At 35.9% G+C, this 19,409-nt stretch overlaps 1 protein-coding gene across 4 annotated transcripts in view; it reads left to right on the top strand.

Moving 5' to 3' along the window:
• Positions 1 to 19,409, top strand: part of MRPL1 (mitochondrial ribosomal protein L1) — a 155,515-nt gene that overhangs the window by 106,798 nt on the left and 29,308 nt on the right. For all 4 annotated transcript variants that reach the window (XM_049885945.1, XM_049885946.1, XM_049885947.1 and 1 more), the window contains one exon: positions 5,910 to 6,016. In XM_049885945.1, the coding sequence (XP_049741902.1) occupies positions 5,910 to 6,016 (107 nt within the window). The remainder of the gene's footprint in view (positions 1 to 5,909; positions 6,017 to 19,409) is intronic.

The following is a 19,409-nucleotide window of genomic DNA, read 5'->3' as shown; positions in this document are numbered from 1 at the left end:
TTGATATTTTCTTTAATTCTTAATTGTATTTATATTTATCATTTACTAAACAGAAGATACTAGCATGAAAACTATCTTGACTTTATGGAATCAGTTTTCTATTATGCATATTGGTATGGTTAGTACTGGGGCATTCATGGAAACAGCTTAATTCATACTAAATTATTGGCAGGTAGGAGGGAAAATTGGACATGCTAACGTGTGTTCCTTATAACATATAGCATAGCTCTTGGAATTGAACACTGGTGGTCAGTCAGAGTCTTGTCCAAAGGATATTTACATCTACTGAGTAGGACACTGTTTTCTATAAGAAATTTGCTGTTATAGCATACTCAAGAGTAATGGGTGTTAAAACTATTGAAATTTAATGTGAAATGTCTTTACCTCATAAGATGACGTATTATACTTCAGAGTCTTACAGTATTGGAACAATTAGAGCTCTTTGGTTATATAAGGAAAAATACAAAAACAATTTTTGCAGCATAATAAATTTGAAAATATTCTAATTTTTTTCTCCTTCATGTATTAGTTTAAAATCTACTCATATGTGAAATCCACCATCTACTCCTTGGAACCCTTTGGGGCAGTTTTACTCTGTCCTGTACGGTCTCTATGAGTCAGAATTGACTTGATGGAAAATGTCAACAACAACATATGTGAAATATTCCAGTGATAATTAGATACTGTTATAATTATTATAGATGAATTATTAGTATGTTACAACTGGGTGTTTTATTCCTTCCTTCAATTCCCTTACTCTAACCATAGTGGCCATTATTCTTCCTCAGACTCGCTAAGTATTCTCCTTTCTCAGGTCTTTGGACTTATTGTTCCATCTACCTAGAAGGTTCTTTACTTACTTGCCTGGCTTGTTTTCTCACTCAGTTATCACCTAAATAAAGGGGCCTTTCATAACTGTCATCACCCCCTTCCTTACCTGTTATCTTTAGATATCTCATTATTGTGCTTTGATTTTTTTTTTTTTTTAGGATTTGACCATCCCTGGCATTTTTATTTGTGAGTGTGTGTTTGTTTACTCCCATTAGAGAAAGAGCACTTTCTGTTTTGTCCATTCCTGTATTCCCATGACCTAGAAGAGTACCTGGAACATAGTAGGAACTCAACAAATATTTGTGCAATGAATGAACATTTAATTCTGCATTCAGTTAATAGAAGATATAGAATCTAAACACTATAACTAAAAAATGCATTATTAAAGACACAAGGAAAATATGAACCCAAGAGACAGAAAGGGCCATGTAAACCAGAGGCTCCATCAGCCTGAGACTGGAAGAACTAGATGGTGCCTGGCTATCACCAATGACCATCCTGACAGGGAACACAACAGAGAATCTCTGATGGAGCAGGAGAAAAGTGGGATGCAGACCTCACATTCTAGTAAAAAGACCAGACTTAATGGTCTGAGACTGGAGGGACCCCAAAGGTCATGGCCCCTGGACTCTGTTAGCCCAAAACTAAAACCATTCCCAAAGCCAACTCTTCAGACAAAGATTAGACTGGACTGTAAGACTTAAAATGGTACTGGTGAGGAGTGTGCTTCTTAGCTCAAGTAGACACATGAGACTACGTGGACAGCTCTTGTCTGGAGGCGAGATGAGAAGGCAGAGGGGACAGGAGCTGGTTGAATGAACAGGGGAAATACAGGGTAGAGAGAAGGAGTGTGCTGTTACATTGTAGGAAGAACAACTAGGGTCACATAACAATGTGTGTGTAAGTTTTTGTATGAGAAACTGACTTGAATTATAAACTTTCACTTAGAGCACAATAAAAAATAAACAAATAAATGGATTATCTAGAATTTATAGATTTTTATCAAGTTAGAATAATTGTATTTATAGTTAATGAGTACTATGTGCCAAGCCTTGGGTGTAATGGCTGTGAACAAGACAGAAAAGACCCTTGCCATTATGGAGCAAATGGTTTCATTTTCTTCAATAAAAAATACTAGTTTAACTATGCTCAAACTTATTTAGTTAAACAAACAAAAAACGGCACATACCGCAAAAGCCTTTTTTTTGAGCTGGTTATCCTTTCCAGCTACCATCTTAGTTCTGCCTGTTGTTTCATACCAAGTTTTTCAAATGAATGGTGTTTAGTGATTGACTGCCTGCATTTCCTTACCAACCTTTATTTGTCCTTACTGTCTTTTCAGCCATAATTCAGCTAAAAAATGTTGCTGTTGGTAATAGTCACTGATCTTTCTTTTACCTGAATCAAAGGTCTGTTCTTAGTTTTCTGCTTCTTAAACCTTTTACACTATACAATCCTAATTCACCTCCTTTCTCACTAACCATTCTTTTTTTGCCTTCCCTAGATTCTTTTATTCTGCTTGATTTTTTTCCCTGTAATATTTCCTGGTAAAAGAAAATAAGGGGGTACATCAAGGTGAAATACATGACCATATAGTTTAGTGCATGTTATGTTCATTATGGAAACTGAATAGAGAGAATTGGGGAAGAGAAAAAGAGAGGAAGAATGAGAGAAGAAAAATAGAAGAACATAAAAGCACAGAGAAAAAAGAAAGGGGAGAACCAGGAAAGCAATTACATAGCAACAAGGGATAACAGAGTCCTAGAAATAGCAATAAAGATTTAGCATTGGGCAATATTGAAAGGCAGAAAAAGAACACTGGTTAAGATAGATCTCCCTTAGCCTTGGTTTCATTACTACCGTGACCTTGAGCAAGGAGCCCTGGTGGTACAGTGGTTAAGCACTTTGCTGCTAACCAAAAGATCAGTGGTCCAAACCCACCAGCTGCTCCATGGGAAAAAGATGTGGCAGCCTGCACCCGTAAAGATTATAGCCTTGGAAACCTCATGGGGCTGTTCTACTCTGTCTTATAGGGCTGCAGTGAGTCAGAATCGACTTGATGGCAGTGAATTTGGGTTTGTGACCTTGAGCTAAATTTTTAACCTTTTTGTGCCTTAGTTTATTCATGTATAAAATCTATTTCATGATATTATCTACCTTATAGTGTTTTGTGAGCAGAGCTTAGCACAGGTTGGGTAAGTAATTAGTGCATAATATATGTGAGCTATTATTGTTGATTCCCTGCAGTTTCTAGGGTAGCTGTTTATTCTCAACAGTTACTTTGTTCTTTTTCATGTCTTTGAATATCATTTTTAACTTTGTTAAATGTGTAGATTATTATTCAGTACTTACTATATGCCAGGCACTGTAATTAGTGCTGAGGACTGAAAGATGAAAAGATAATTCCCATCATTAAGGAGATAAAAGTTGAGAGGGGAGAGAAGTGAGAACAAATAGCTGCACTAGAATGTAGTAAGTATGCAAGTGGAAAGGTACAAAGTGCTTAGAGGAATAAGGAACAGCTTTGTAGAATCAGATTATACTGTAAAACCTGTGAAAGGCAGAACTTGTGTAAGGCAGAAACCTGTCAGAGGAGGAAAACTCAAATATTTTCCACTAAAATAAGTGATGGAAAAATGGTAACACTGTACCCTGCCAAAGGCTAAAAAGTTTAGCTTTCACAGGTTTCACTGTAAAAGAAAGTAGCAGGTAAGCTGAGGTTTAAGCATGAATATTACGTGCCCTCCTGACATGCATGGGGAGGATGTTCCAGGCAGAGGAAGTGGCCTGTACTGATGCACAAAAGTGTGAGAGAGTGAGTTGTGTTCAGGAAATTACAAGTAGCCTACTATCATTTGGAAACCCTGGTGGCATAGTGGTTAAGACCTACGGCTGCTAACCAAAAGGTCGACAGTTCGAGACCACCAGCCACTCCTTGGAAACCCTATAGGGCAATTCTGTCCTGTGGGGTCGCTGTGAGTTGGAATTGACTTGATGGCAATGGGTGGTAGTAGTAGTAATACCATTTGGTACATAAAGTCTTATCAGGTAGTGGTGGTCAGTGAGGTTAGGTGTTGGGCCAGGTCATGGAGGGCTTTTTGTGCCATGCTGTAGAGGTTAGATTTTTAATCCTCTGTACAGATAGGAGCCATAAAAAAATATTGCACAGAAAAATGATATAAGATTTGCTTGTTAGAATGACTGTATGTGGGAGCTATGTAAGTGACAGGGTGATAGTGTAGGGATGGCGTAAGCTGAAGAAGATGATCTAGGAGAGCAGGGACGATTGACAATATAGAGGCGAGAAGGGAGGAGTGGGCTTCATGCACAAGTGAGGAGGGATGGCCTTTGGTAGGAGCATAGACCGTTCATTCATGGTAACATGAAGGAAGGCAGTATTGTGGTTATAGACTCAGGTTAATCAGGAAATAATCCTTGAGTTCTCACTGCATACACGGCACCGTTCTTATGAAAACAACTTTTTAAAACTCTATCTAAGTTAGGGAGAGTTTAAGTAGATATAAAAATGTTTTAACCAGGTGCCTGTTCTGTGTATGACAGTATTCTTACTGTTTGTTATTGTATCATGTGCCATACCGTTCAGTATTCAATTATATCAAAATGTGATACTAATAAAAACTTAGTATTTTCCATTAATTGTTCCATCTTTCTGCGCCTTTTCTCTCAATTAGGTTGTAAGCTCCTCGTGGGTAATTGCTTTCATTTGTAGCTGAAATGCTCCTGAGTCATATTGAATAACTCATCAGATGATACCTAAACGTATGTCGAGGGTGTACTCACTATCCAGTGAGATCCTCGTGTTGACTAATCTTGGGAGTGGTGTATCATTAATGGCACATTCCTCATTATATTTCTTACCCTTCAAATAGTCAGGCTTTCTGTGCACAAAGTTAAAAATTTTCAAATGAAGTTATAGTGGCGTATTAAAAATACATACTTTGTGCATTAAATTTGAGTCATAGTGTTAACGATTAAAGATTAGGTAGATATGAGTTTATTTTTGGAATCTCCTTCTTGATCCCTTTCAATTCTTAGTTCTTTATTCTGATTCCATTTTTTCCTACTTAAATTCTATGACATCTCTTTTCCACCCTAATAGAGGACAAAGTGATATTAGAATCCAACAAGTTAAGTTTCAGTTCTTAATTTTTTTCCTCTTAATAGCTTCTATAATCATTCGAGCAGTAACAAACTGTCTCCAGACTGTTTCATTCACTATTATTTCTACTGCTAACTCCTGCCGCTTTCTAGTTCCTTCCCTTCTTTATGGTAAGGCAGGTCAGGTAAGTTCTGCACAAGGGTAAAAAGTTCTTAAAAGATTTCGAGACTCCACTGTTATTTTTTATCACAGATTATCGTATAGACTTCATTTAAATTTGTCATCTAAGTTTTTAAAGTACGATAAGTATTATCATTGCGTATACTTATGTATTAGTTATCAATTGCTGTGAAACAATATTACTACAAATTTCGTGGCTTAAAATAACACATACATATTATTTCCTGTTTCTGTGTGTCAGAAGCACAGATACTGCTAAGCTGGGTCCTCTGCTTCAGGGTTTTACAAAGCCCCAATCAAGGTGTTGACCAGGCTGTGATCTCTTCTGAGACTTGACTAGTGAAGGATCTGCTTCCGAACTCATATATATGGGTGTTGGCACAATTCAATTCCTTGCCAATAAGGCTGCTTGACCAAGGGCCTCAATTTCTTGCTGGCTGTTAGCAGGAAGCCACCCTCAACTTCTTGCTTCATGACCCTCTCCAATAGGCAGCTTGCTTCTTCAAAGCCGCTAGGGGAGAGAGTCTGCTCCAAGACGGGCATTCACATTTTACTGGTTATGTAAGCAAGTTGCAGTTCTCATCCACACTCTAGGAGAGGGAATGACACAAGGGCCTGAACAGCAGAAAACGGGGATCAGAAGGACTACCCTAGAGTCTGTCCGCCACAACTTGTGTGTTATACCTTCACATGGGATAAACTTTTATTGTATTCAGTAATTTTTGCTAGTTTTTTCAGATGTAGTGATAACTTTGGATTTTTTTTTTTTCCTAACCAGAATCCATTGGCCGTGACATCCCCCAAATGCTTGAATTATTTAAAACTGGACATGAAATTGAGGTAGATGAAGAAAGGGAAAACTTTCTCAAGACCAAAATAGCAACAGTAAGTGGAAATTATCAAATAATGTTCTTTTCATTTATGTTCAGATAATACATTAATAACTTATAATATTATAATATGCCAATTCTTTGAGGCTTTTCTAAGCACTGGTATTAGGAGTGGCACTAAATATACTCAGATAATTTTATTTTATAGCTCGAACTCATAAATTTTAATGGTGCTTGAGAAGGCCTTCCTTCCACAGTTATGTGTCTTTCCCTCACATTTAATTGGACTCTCCCTTATTTGATTATCTATTCTGTGTATTTTTTGTGTCTAATATTTTAAGCTTATTCATTGTAGGAACTAATATTGTTTATCCACCAGAGAACATTGCATTATGCTGAGCACTTTCTAGGTATTTAATACTCCTTTAATGTAATTGAGTAATTGGCTTTATTTTTATGAATTGTTTTTGCCTTTCCTTTTGAATTTTTGTTGTTATGTTAAAAAAATTGTTTGTCTACTTAAAGAAGAAGATGGAAATCAATTTCCAAAGCCATTTTTAGGACACTAAAATAAATATGTCAGTTTTACAGGACTTTGTTTTTAAATATATAAAAACAAAAAAACCCACTGCCGTCGAGTCTATTCCGACTCATAGCAACCCTGTAGGACAGAGTAGAGCGGCCCCATAGAGTTTCCAAGGAGCGCCTGGCGGATTTGAACTGCCGACCTCTTGATTAGCAGCCATAACACTTAACCAGTGTGCCACTGGGGTTTCCTTTTAAATATATAGACATTAAAAACATTAAAATTATTTGCACATATCTTCTTTATACTAAAGAATCTCTTAAGTGCCTATTTAATGTGTAAGTTTTTTCCTGTTTAATAAGTACAGGAATAATAGTAACAGTGATAGCAAAATAAATAATACTTATTATGTGCCAGGCACTATTCTAAACACTTTTCTTTTATTAAGTCTTTTAATCTTTTAATCCTCAACCTTATGTGAGGTAAAACTATCATCCCCATTTTGTAGATGAAGGCATGGAAACCCAGAGAGGTTAAATTACTTTTTCAAGTTCTTTCAGCTAGTATGAGGCAGAATAGGTGTTTGAACCTTGTCAGTACTCTAGACAGTCCAGGCTCTTTACCTCTGTACTACCTTGCCTCATGGCTGATATTATTTACCTCATAGCTGTTATTCCTCCTCTTCCTTCTCCTATCCTACACTTAAGAGGAATTCTGCATTATAGCCAACAGCTACCAATCCCAGCTAATTGAGCTGTGCCCACTATACATTGTCAGAAATGTAAAGAAGGCACTCAGTAGTTCTGTGACAGAAAACCTTGCTTTAGAAAGGGAGCAAAGCAGCTTTAATCCAGTTAGGGATTGGAAAGCCTCCACTTGCCTTACTATCAAAGCTTAGCTCCACTTCATTTGGCACTTAGCTCTGCTAGAATCTGATGTTGGAATTTCCTTGTTCCCAAAAGGTCCTTGGCAGTGCTTCTTATTGTTTAGTGATGACAATATTTAGGGCAAAAAACAAATGAAAAAAATTTTTTTAGAGAAATGTCCTAGAGGTGTAGAGATTCAGGTTTGAATGCCTGCGCTGATACTTAAGGGGTGGCAGACTTTAAGCAAGTCTTAATGTTGTTATGCCTCAATTTCCTTATCTTTAAAATGTGTGTAGTAATACCTATTTCACGATGTGGTTTTGAAGATAAAATAACATTTTTAAATGTAGTAGCTATTGTTGTTGTTATTATTGTTCAGTCAAATTGGTTGGACTTTGGGACTATGGAAACCCTGGTGGCGTAGTGGTTAAGTGCTATAGCTACTAACCAAGAGATCGGCAGTTCAAATCCGCCAGGTGCTCCTTGGAAACTGCAGGGCAGTTCTACTCTGTCCAATAGGGTTGCTATGAGTTGGAATAGACTCGATGGCAGTGGGTTTTGGGACTATAGAATGTCCCCATAAAACTCTTCGTAGCTGGATTATGTCTGCCTTTTCTTAAGCAATGTTTGCAGTATATTCAGTATTTAATAGGTTTTCTAAGTCCTGAGTTGGTTAGAGTGTAAACAGCCATGGCATCCCACTCATTTTTTCAACAGATACCATAGTGATTGAGAGCATGGGCTCCAGATTAGACTCCCTGGATCTTTTAGAAATATCTTTTTCTTAAAGACAAAGAAGTTAATCTATGTGTTTAAAGAGAATCTTTTTGAATGCTAAAGTATTATAATACAACCTAAATGGTTAACAGAGTGGGTTTTAGACTCATATTGTCTGGGTTCAACATTGTCTGGAGGTTCTAAGCAGTGCAGGCAGGCAAAAAAAAAAAAAAGAGAGATAAAAAGGCATCCAGATTAGAAAAGAGTAAGTAAAATTGTCGTTATATTCACAGATGACATGATCTAGCTAGTAGATAAAATAAGTGAGTTAAGCCAGGCTGCAGGATGTAAGATGAATATGCAAAATTAGTTGTGTTTCTGCATACTAGCAACAAATAACTGGAAATTTAAATTAAAGAACAGTACTGTTTATAATAAAATTTTTAAAAAACATGAAATACTTAAGAATAAGGCTGACAAAAGATGTAAAAGACCCAGACACAGAAAACTTTAAAACATAGTTGAGAGAAATTAAAGAAGATCTTAATAAATGGTGATATGTACCAGTTCCTGGTCAATATTGTTAAAATGTTATTTCTCCTCAAAGTATTCTCTAAGGGACTTCTGGTTTCCGGTCCCCTATGTAAAGAACTTGAAAGTCATTACTTCTGGCTTTACAACAAGAAAAAAGCTGAAAAACTGAAAATCAACTCTTCTTAGAACTAAGGTATTCTGTAGACTCAGTGCAATCTCAGTCAAAATCCCAGCTATCTTTTTTATATAAATTAACAAGCTGATACTAAAATTCATAGGGAAATGCAAAGGAACTAAAATAGTCAAACCAACTTAGAAAAAGAACAAAGTTGGAGGTCTACCTGATTCCAAGACACAGAAAGCTACAGTAATTAAGACAGTGTGGTACTGATGTCAAAAGAGATAACAAGATCAATGGAATAGAATACAGAATACACGTATATGAAAAACTGATTTGTGAGTAAGATGGGAATTCATTCAGTGGAGAAAGAATAGTCTTTTCAACAAGTGGTACTGGAACAATTGGACATCCAGATGCAAAAAATGAACTTTAACCCATACTTAACACCATATACAACAACTAATTCAAAATGTATCAAAGACCTAAATCTAAAACCTATAAAACTTCAGAAATATCCCCTGAAATCTTAAAACTAAATAGTACATTAGCTTAACTAGTAAAAAACCTCTGCCTTGAGCATTATACTCTTTTAAGATCTATCTATATGAGGTCAAACTGACAACAGCAACTTGAAAGATTAGATAGGAACGTTAAGGGACAGTAAACCAAAAACCCAAACCCAGTGGTCGAGTCAATTCCGACTCATAGTGACCCTATAGGACAGAGTAGAACTGCCCCACAGAGTTTCCAACAAGCACCTGGTGGATTTGAATTGCCAACCCTTTGGTTAGCAGCCATAGCACTTAACCACTACACCACCAGGGTTTCCTAAGTTTATGTTAATGGAGGAACAACTCAGGATGAGAATGTTTGCACAACTCAAAGAATGTAATCAATGTCACTGAATTGTACATGTAGAAACTGTTGAATTGTTGTATGTTTTGTTGTGTATATTCTCAACAACAATAAAATAAGTTGAAAAAAAAACTTGCTCTTTAAAAAAACAAAAGAGTGAAAAGATAAATCAATGGAAGAAAATATTTGTAGATCATATATATACATATATGAGATATCCTAAATATATAAAGAACTCTCAAAACTCAATAATAAGTTAACCAACAGCCTAATTTTTTAAAAAAGTGGGCAAGAGATTTGAACATACCTCACCAAGAAGATACGCAGGTGACAGATAAATACATGAAAAGATACTCAAGATCATTAGTTGTTAGGGTAATGCAAAAAATACCATAATGAGAGATTAAGCACACACCTAGTAGAATAACTAAAATTAAAGAAACTGACCATACTAAGTGCTGGTGAGGACGTGAAGGGAATAGAACTTTCATACACCACGTGTGGGTGTGTAAAATTATACAACCTCTTTGGCAAACATTTTGCAATTTCTTAAAAAAGTTTATCTTTTACCTACTATATAATTCTGCCATTCCACCTTTAGATATTTACCCAAGAGAAATGCAGACATATATCCATACAAAGACTTGTAAACAAATGTCCCTATCATTTGGATATTTATTATATCCCCAAACTGGAAATATTTCAAATGTCCATCAATGGGTGAATGTATAAAGAAACTGAGCTACATGCATACAATGGAATGCTCTTTAGTAATAAAAAGGAATAAACTGTTCATACATACTACAACACATAACTAATTTCAGAATAATTAGTATCGAGTGAAAGAAGCCAGACAAAAAGGTATACATACTGCATGCTTCTATTTATATAAAATTCTGGCAAATGCAAACTCATGTGTAGTGATCGCCCATCAGTGATTGCCTTGAGGACAAGGGTAGGTGAGTAGGGGCAGAGGAGAGGTATTACAAAGGAGTGTGAGGAATTTTGAGGATGATCAATATGTTTATTATCCTGACTGTTGGGATAGTTTCAAGGATGTATACATATGTGAAAACTTAATACTTTAAGAATGTGCAGTATGTCCAATGGAATACTAAAAAAAAAACTAGTCAGCAATAAAAAGGAGCAAACTATGAATACGTGCTGTGACGTGGATGAATCTCAAAAACACTATGCTCAAAGAGCCCAGGCACAGGAAATCCCATACTATTTCTATGAAATATCCAGAGAAGGCAAATCAACAAAGACAAAAATAGATTAGTGATTGCTGTGGCAGGAACAGGGGAAACGAGCTTTAGCAGTAAATGTTCATGAGAGATCATATTTGGGTGATGAAGAGAATTCTAAAACTGATCTATGGTAATGGCTGCACAATGCAATAAGCTTACTAAAAAATCTTTGAAAAGTACTCTTGAACAGAGTGAATTATATGATATGCAAAATATGCCTCAAAGTTTTTTAAAAAATGTACAGTATGTCAAGCATGCCTCAATAAAGCTGTTTAAAAAAGGAAAACAAATCCTTTAGCATTTTACCTGACACAAAATAATTATACTATACATTTTATTTATGATTGCAGTGATCAGAGATAATAACAGATTGGATTTTTAAGGAAGATTTCAAAGCATTGTAATATATCCCCCTTAAAAGTTTAAGATTTCCATGAGCGATGTTGTTTTTTTATACACTTGGGAATATTGAAGATGTGGTAGCCTTTATTTTTGCAGCCTGTCAGGAGAATTTGATTTAGAGTGGGTGGGCAGATGAAAGGGCACTGACAGCATCACACACCTATTAGAGGTCCTTCCTCCTCATTTTGGATAAGAGGATGGTATCAGAACAGGGTCAAAAAACTATGACCTAGGGACCAAATCCAGCCATGGCTTGTTTTGTATGGCTTATAGACTAAGAATGGTCTTTACAGTTTTAATGGTTTCCAAAAAGAAAAATATTCTACGGAGACCATTTGTGGCCACAAACCTAACATATTTGCTCATATTTGCTCGTTACAAATAGTTTGTTGACCCCAGATCTAGAAATAAAAGTTTTTGGGTAGAGAGAATTGGAATGGTTTTGTGTATCTATTTGCATGTAGGTAAGAGATTGTATCACTTTAGTCATTTCATCTTAATGTCCCATTATGTTTCTGTGAAGGGTCTGTACTGCCACATTGCTTCAAGATCTGGTTCTAGGTATTGATGTAATGCAAAATTGATCTTCAGTAGTTTCAACTGGTTTTCCTTCTGTATCAAAGTGATAAATAAAATCAGTTGAACGATCTTTCTTAATTACCTGACTTGAAGATTAGCATCTTGGGTTTTAGAGCTAAGCCACTAATGTTTGTATATCAGAACTATATGAAAGTTTTCACAGTTGGCCAGTATCTAATATTTGTCAGCAGGACCTGCGAGTAAATTATTTTCATCCTTAATCTTTCTTATCCTTTGTAGCTGTAATTTACATATTCATGAAATTGATTGTCTCTGTGATATCAGTGAAAATGTTCAAATGATGTGTTGAACATCATCCATATAGAACATGTTATTACTGGAATATTTTATCTTTCAGTCAGTTATATTACTGTTGTATAGCCAACATATATTTTCTCACTTTTGGCATGAAGAATAAGTTGTTTGGGATGAAAGAGAGTTGCTAAGTGATCAAATTTAAGGGAAAAAAATTAAGATTTTTTAAAGTCTAAAAGTAAAGGACTACAGGGAAGAATTCAGCACATTTCTTCAGTTGGACTCTAACTTTTTTTTTTAATTAAATGATCATGGCTCTTTCCATGAAATAGGAACAAACAGGAGACCAGTTCTCAAAAAATGAAGTTGGGACACATTATGTTCCTGACCTATGTTTACATTCTAAATAGTAGTTTAATTTCAGAAAGTAATTAAATAATTTTGAAAGGATTTATCTGTGTTTTTAGTATAGAAAAAAAATATAATGTTCATAATTCTGTTGTTGAGATAACCCTGTTGATGTTTTAAAACTTTAAAATTAATATATGCACATGGTTGAATTCAAACAGTTCACAAAGTATGTAAGGAACTCCAATTGTTTTCTTATGGAACTGCTATTAGTAGTTTTACTTTTTTTTTTTTTTTTAGTCCTTTAGGAATGTTAAGGCAAAGATATAAACACCTTTACAAAATTATTTTATGTATGAGATATTATGCCATATACACTGTTCTGTAGCTTTCTTTTCCATAGCTTATAGCATGGATGTCTTCAAAAGTGCAAAGATAACTTGCCACCCTCTTTTTAATGGCTGCATAGTATTATATTCCATTGTGTGCATGTACTGCAATTTAAAAATGTGTTTCCTATTGATGGACATTTACTTCATGTCTCGTTTTTTGCTATTAGAAATCATACTTTAATGACATTCTTATATATACATATTCACAGTTTTTTCCAAGTATATCCATAAGGTAAATTTCTAGAAACGGAATCTGTAATACCAAATACTCTGTAAAATGCTTGCACTAATTTATAATTCATTCAACAGTGTGTTAAAATGCCTGTTTCTTCACACTGTCACCAACATTGGGTATTATCAAACATTTTTATCAGTATGATAGGTGATAAAGTATTAGGGGTGTGTGTTTGCTTTGACAGTGTAAAGGTTCCAAGTTGAGCTTTACCGTAGTTTTTTTATTTGGTTATAATCTATTCTACATCTTAATATTCTGAGTCCTGCCTCCCTACCCCTTTCCCTTCTTATTTCTTTTCATGTTCCCAGCCCTACCCTGATTTTTCACCGTTCTTTTTTTTTTCTGTGTGGGCTTCTCTGACTCCCTTTACTGTGGACCGTGTCTGACATACCTCTGCCATAACCCACTGTGTTTACCAGTGCCTGCTAAGTGAAATGGACAAGAGCCATGGTCATTGAAGGTTGAGTGCTTGTAAAATTGAAGTGTTCACAAACACAGATTGCCTGGCACCTGCTTATTTTTCTGATCCATACTATAATGGATATTTTCACTGTATCCTATATTTAAAAAGTTATCTTTTATTGACTTTTCTTAATCTGTATTCTCTGAATAGAACAAATTATTATTAGATCATTTATAGTTTAAGAAAAACAAAAAAAAATCCCAACAATATATAATTTCTGTTTAGCGAGTATTTTTTTAAAGTGTCTACTCTGTGCCAGGCAAAATGCTGGTGATTAAAGAATAAGACCTTTTTTCTCAGGAAAGACACAGTCTAGCAGGGGAGATAGATAGGAAAATAAATTGCAGGAATGTGTAGTAAGTGTAACAACGGAGTATATATAAGATATGGAGGTTGCACAAAAGAATCAACGATTGGTGTAATCATGTCATGGAGCAAGTCAGGCATTTCTAGGAGGAGTTTGAAAATATACACCAGGTAAATTAGAGGTCATTATTCATATTCTTTCACCATACCTGTTCAATCTGTATGCTGAGCAAATAATCCGAGAAGCTTGACCGTATGAAGAAGAACGGGGCATCAGGATTGGAGGAAGACTCATTAACAACCTGCGTTATACAGATGACACAACCTTGCCTGCTGAAAGTGAAGAGGACTTGAAGCACTTAAAAATGAAGATCAAAGACCACAGCCTTCAGTATGGATTGCACCTTGACCTAAAGAAAACAAAAACCCTCACAACCGGACCAATGAGCAACATCATGATAAACGGAGAAAAGATTGAAGTTGTCAAGGATTTCATTTTACTTGGATCCACAATCAACAGCCATGGAAGCAGCAGTCAAGAAATCAAAAGACTCATTGCATTGGGTAAATCTGCTGCTAAGGACCTCTTTAAAGTGTTGAAGAGCTAAGATGTCACCTTGGAGACTAAGGTGCGTCTGACCCAAGCCATGGCATTTTCGATCGCATCATATGCATGTGAAAGCTGGGAAATGAATAAGGAAGACCGAAGAAGAATTGACGCCTTTGAATTGTGGTGTTGGCGAAGAGTACTGAATGTACCACGAACCACAAGAACGAACATATCTGTCTTGGAAGAAGTACAATCAAAATGCTCCTTAGAAGCAAGGATGGCAAGACTGCGTCTTACATACTTTGGACATGTTTCAGGAGGGATCAGTCCCTGGAGAAGGACATCATGCTTGGCAAAGTACAGGGTCAGCGGAAAAGAGGAAAACCCTCAGTGAGGTGGATTGACACAGTGGCTGCAACAGTGAACTCAAGCATAACAACGATTGTAAAGATAGCTCAGGACCAGGCAGTGTTTCATTCTGTTGTGCATAGGTTCGCTATGAGTCGGAACCAACTCAACGGCACCTAACAACAAAAAATTCGTATTATAGAATGATACACAAAGTGATGAGTGAACTAGTAACTGCTGTACTGCATTTATGTGCTTTTCAAACCATCTAAGTTCTTGAATAAGAGGGAAGGTGGATAGGGGTTATCAATAAGTAGAGTACACATACACACCTTTCTTTTCTATGTATATTTTATATATATGTTGTTGGTTGCAGTCATCTCTGAGTAATGGCAATCATATGTATAACAGAACGAAATGTTGCCTGGTCCTACGCCATCTTCACGATCATCGGTATTTTTCAATCCATTATTGCGGCTATTGTGTCAGTCTATCTCATTGAGGCTTTTCCTCATTTTCATTGGCTCTCTACTTTTTTTTTTTTCTACTTGGCCAAACATGATATTCTTTTCTAGATCTTTCCTGATGATAGTGTCCAAAGTTTTGCCATCCTTGCTTCTAAGGAACATTTTGGTTATATTTCTCCTAAGTCTGATTTGTTCAGTCTTTGGACAGTCCACAGTATATTCATAATTCTTCACCAGCACCACAGCTTGAATGCAACAATTTGTCTGATTTCTCTTTTCACTATCCAACTTTCACATTTATGTGCATATGAGAATGATACTGGTTCAGCTGTTTTAAAAAGACCAACTAACAGTGACTTAACCATGATACAAAGTTATTTCTCTCCCAAATTTGAGCTGTTGGACAGCTCAGGGCTGCTCTGCTTACAGGATTATCCAAGGACCAAGTTCCTTCTGTCTTGTTTTTTCACCATCTCCTAGGGTCTTCTGTTCTGTGTGGTTGAAGCTTGCAGACTGATTTCTAACCTTTGAGAAAGAGGCAAGAAGAAGTGAAGAGCAAGCAGCTTTCTTTTAAGCATATAAACCATTGCCCTCACCACTTCTGCTGTCATCCCTTCGTCTAGACCTTAGTCACATGACTTAGCTGAAGGATTGTGATTTGTAGTATCTATTTGAATAGCCACCTGCCCAGCTATAACTTACTAAAAAGAGGCAATGTGACAGCTAAGAAGGTTTTACCACACTGTGAAGGGACCAAAACATCCAAAAGAATAAGAAAGGAGAATGAAAACTCTGTGAGGGCAGAAATTTTTGTTCTTTTTGTTTACTGCTATTATTTCCTACTCTTAGAAGCATGCCTGGCAAATAGTATGTGCTCAATAATTTTTTAATGAATGAATTTGCAGATATATGAATAAGCAAAAGCTACTGCCAATTGAAAATCAGAAATCACTGAAAGACATTTGAAATTACACAATGAATCAATAGGAAAAAGTTGTATAAACATTCTTATGGAGTGATATTGCAAGTGAAATTTTAATTTTTAGAATTTCACAAAATGAGAGAGTCAGAATGAAGAATCATGTCCTAATTATGGGAATGCTTAGCTAGGGGTATAGTTTGAAGTTAACCTAAGAAAACTAAACTATGTCCAGATATTATAGCATAAATCAGCCAGAATAGAGACTTTGAGGTAATTTTCAGAGAACGCCTGTTAGTATTTTATAACATATCACAAACCCATTTTATGTTAGCTCTGAGACTCTCAGAATGTGCTTTGTTTTGTCTTGCTGATAGATTCCTTGTGTTATTTAAGGTATTGTCCTCCAGCCTACTTTTCAAAACACTTCCTAAGTGTAATTGTAGGGCAGTTGCATTGTTGATTGGTTTCCTTAACTTGTCTTTTATTATAATGTAAAAGCTCTTTCTAATATCCTATTAATATTGACTATCCCTTTTTATAGAGGCAAATATATATCTTTATATTTGTCAAAAACTAAAATATTTCCTTCCCTCCTTCCCCTTTCTTTTTCTCTTTTGTTCTTTCGTTTTCATTCTTGCTCTCTTTCTTCACTTCCCTGTCTGACTTTCTCTCATTTTCTTAATGTTGATCACCTCACATATTTAAATAAGAAACAAATATGACAGCAGTGTAGTTGAGGTTTCTTATGCTAGGAGTAGTGGAGGTCAAGGAAAGAAGTTACTCACTGGGAAAAGAAATGACTAGAGCTACACAATATGGTACATTAAGACTCAAAGTAAGAAGCATTTATCAAGAAGAGAGGGCATGAATAGAAGTTTAAATTAAGGAAAAACTTGGAATGTGCTTAAAATACATTCAATCTAACCTGTCACATATTTTATACCATAATAAATTATATTCCTGTCATGGCCTCATATATACTCCTAAAAGAGTCTATAAAATCAGGCCCATGTTTCTGTATCTGTGTTTTCAGGTAGCAGCTAGCTAACTTTTATGCTTAATCCAGCTCAATAGACTCATGTCTGTAGAAGTACTTAGGTAGGTTTCATGGGTTTTAGACTTCGATTTTCCAGTCAATTCTAATTGAAAAGTGTTTTGGGATTAATCAAACCAGATAAAAGTTGAGGATAAAAATGTGGATTTATAATGATGCTGCACACTGGACCTTTTAAGGGTACAATGTATTATGAAATATACTTAGTTTCTGATATTTTTTTAATGTTTTTGGCTCATTTATAAATGCTTTATTGTCAAGGCAGCAACTTGGTAGGATTTTTCACACTTTATAAAAATTATTGGGCCTTCAAAACAATGTTTAGTGAAGGGCTGATATATTCTCAGTCAACTTTACCTGTTTTTTTATTTCAAAGTAATTTAATTTGTGTGTGTATATATATATATATATATACACACACACACAAGTGAGGCACTTCAAAATTACTTTTCCCTATAATATTTTCTGGAAAACTGTAAAATCAGAAATCTTAATGTTTTATTTTCATGTTAACTTAGAGCACTGGAGACTCCTTGGGTTTATAGCACTTTTCAAAAGAACAAATAAAGAGAAATTAAACCGTATTCAACAATATTTCAGGTAAGAAAATAACAAAATGAAACATCACACATTTTCTTGGAATTTATGGCTTAGAGCCTTAGCTCTAATTAGCCAAAGCCTTGGTGCTAGTTTAGCTCTTTCCCCAAAATAGAAAATTGTTGAGCAGAGAGAATTCAGACACCTGGCTTAGGGGTAACCTGAGATTTGATTCCAAGTGGCAAAAGTTCAAATGGAAACACAAAGTCTGTCTTCTGCTAAATAATTCATACTCTTATTATGCTCAAAACATGCTTTCTCCCTCTTCTATTTTCTTGCTTTAAACTCTTTCTGCAGCGTCCTTCTCCGTTCCATTAATTTCTTGGTATATTATTTCAGCACGTCATACCCAATCTAGTACAAGTAAAATGTCATTTTAATGCCCCTACAAAAAAAAAAAAAAAAATTTTTTTTTTTTTTTTTTTTACATGGATTGGCACCTTCTTTAATACTCTGACCCCACTACTGTTTGTATCACAAAATATACACACATACACATTCTGAATGCCTACTGAGGGACAAAACTGTTCTTAACTGTGGGGACATGGCAGTGAATAAAACAAAAAAGTCGACACCCTCAAATAGCTTACTTTCTAATAAGGAACATAGATAATAATGCAAATAAATATATACGTACTTTGATAGGGGGATAGTGATGGTGGGATGTTATGTGTGCGATGTTGCTATTTTCGATAGGTTGGTTGGGGAAAGCCTTTCCGAGGATGTGACGTTTAAACAGAGACCTGAATGGAGTAAGGGAGCAAGTTGTGCAGATATCTGGGGAAATATTTCTGGAAGAGGGAGCAGTGAGTACAAAGGCTCTGAGGAAGAAAAAGGCTTGAGCTGTTACAGGAACAACGGGTATTTCTCTCTTCGGGGTTTTTAAAAAGGCTAACATATCCTTGAAGAAATGAATACTCAAAGTTCTGAGAAAATGATTACATATACAAAAGTGAATGAACTCTATGATACAGGAGAGCATATTAATATTTTCTTAATTTTTGAATATTATATAATTTTATCATTGGATGGGCTCCCGGAGTGTCCTATCTCTTGCTCTCACAGACAAGAATCTGAGGCCAAGTTTAAGGAGCTTTCCCATGATCAGCTAGCTGGTTAATGCCAAAGTGGTTAAGAAGAACATGAGTTTAGGAGTCAGGCAGAGAAGTGTTCAAATATCAGATTCTCCATTCTTTAGCCATGTAATCTTAGTCACTTAAAGTTACTTAGTTACTTGAGGACATTGGTGGTTCTATGGTAGAATTCTCAGTTTCCATGCATGAGCCTTGGGTTTGGTTCTAGGCCAGCACACTCATGTACAGTCACCACTCCTCTGTCATTGCGTGTTGCTGTGATGCTAAATAGGTCTCAGTGGGGTGTCCAGGCTAAGATGGGGTAGGAAGAAAGGCCTGGTGATCTACTTCTGAAAATCAACCAGTGAAAACTCTGTGGATCACCATAGTCCCATCCTCAACCGGTCATAGGAATGACACAGGACCGGGCAGCATTTTATTCAGGTGTGCATGGGGTTGCAGTGAGTCAGTGGCAGACTTTATGGTCACTAACAACAACAACGTAGTTATTTTACTTCTGGGAACCTCTGTAATATGTGGATAATGATACTTGTGTCAGGGTGGTGCCTGGCATGAAGTAAATGCTCA

Source organism: Elephas maximus, chromosome 5 (assembly GCF_024166365.1).
Source record: "Elephas maximus indicus isolate mEleMax1 chromosome 5, mEleMax1 primary haplotype, whole genome shotgun sequence".
NCBI classification, from domain to species: Eukaryota; Metazoa; Chordata; class Mammalia; order Proboscidea; family Elephantidae; genus Elephas; species Elephas maximus.
This window is presented reverse-complemented; position numbering and strand designations above follow the sequence as displayed.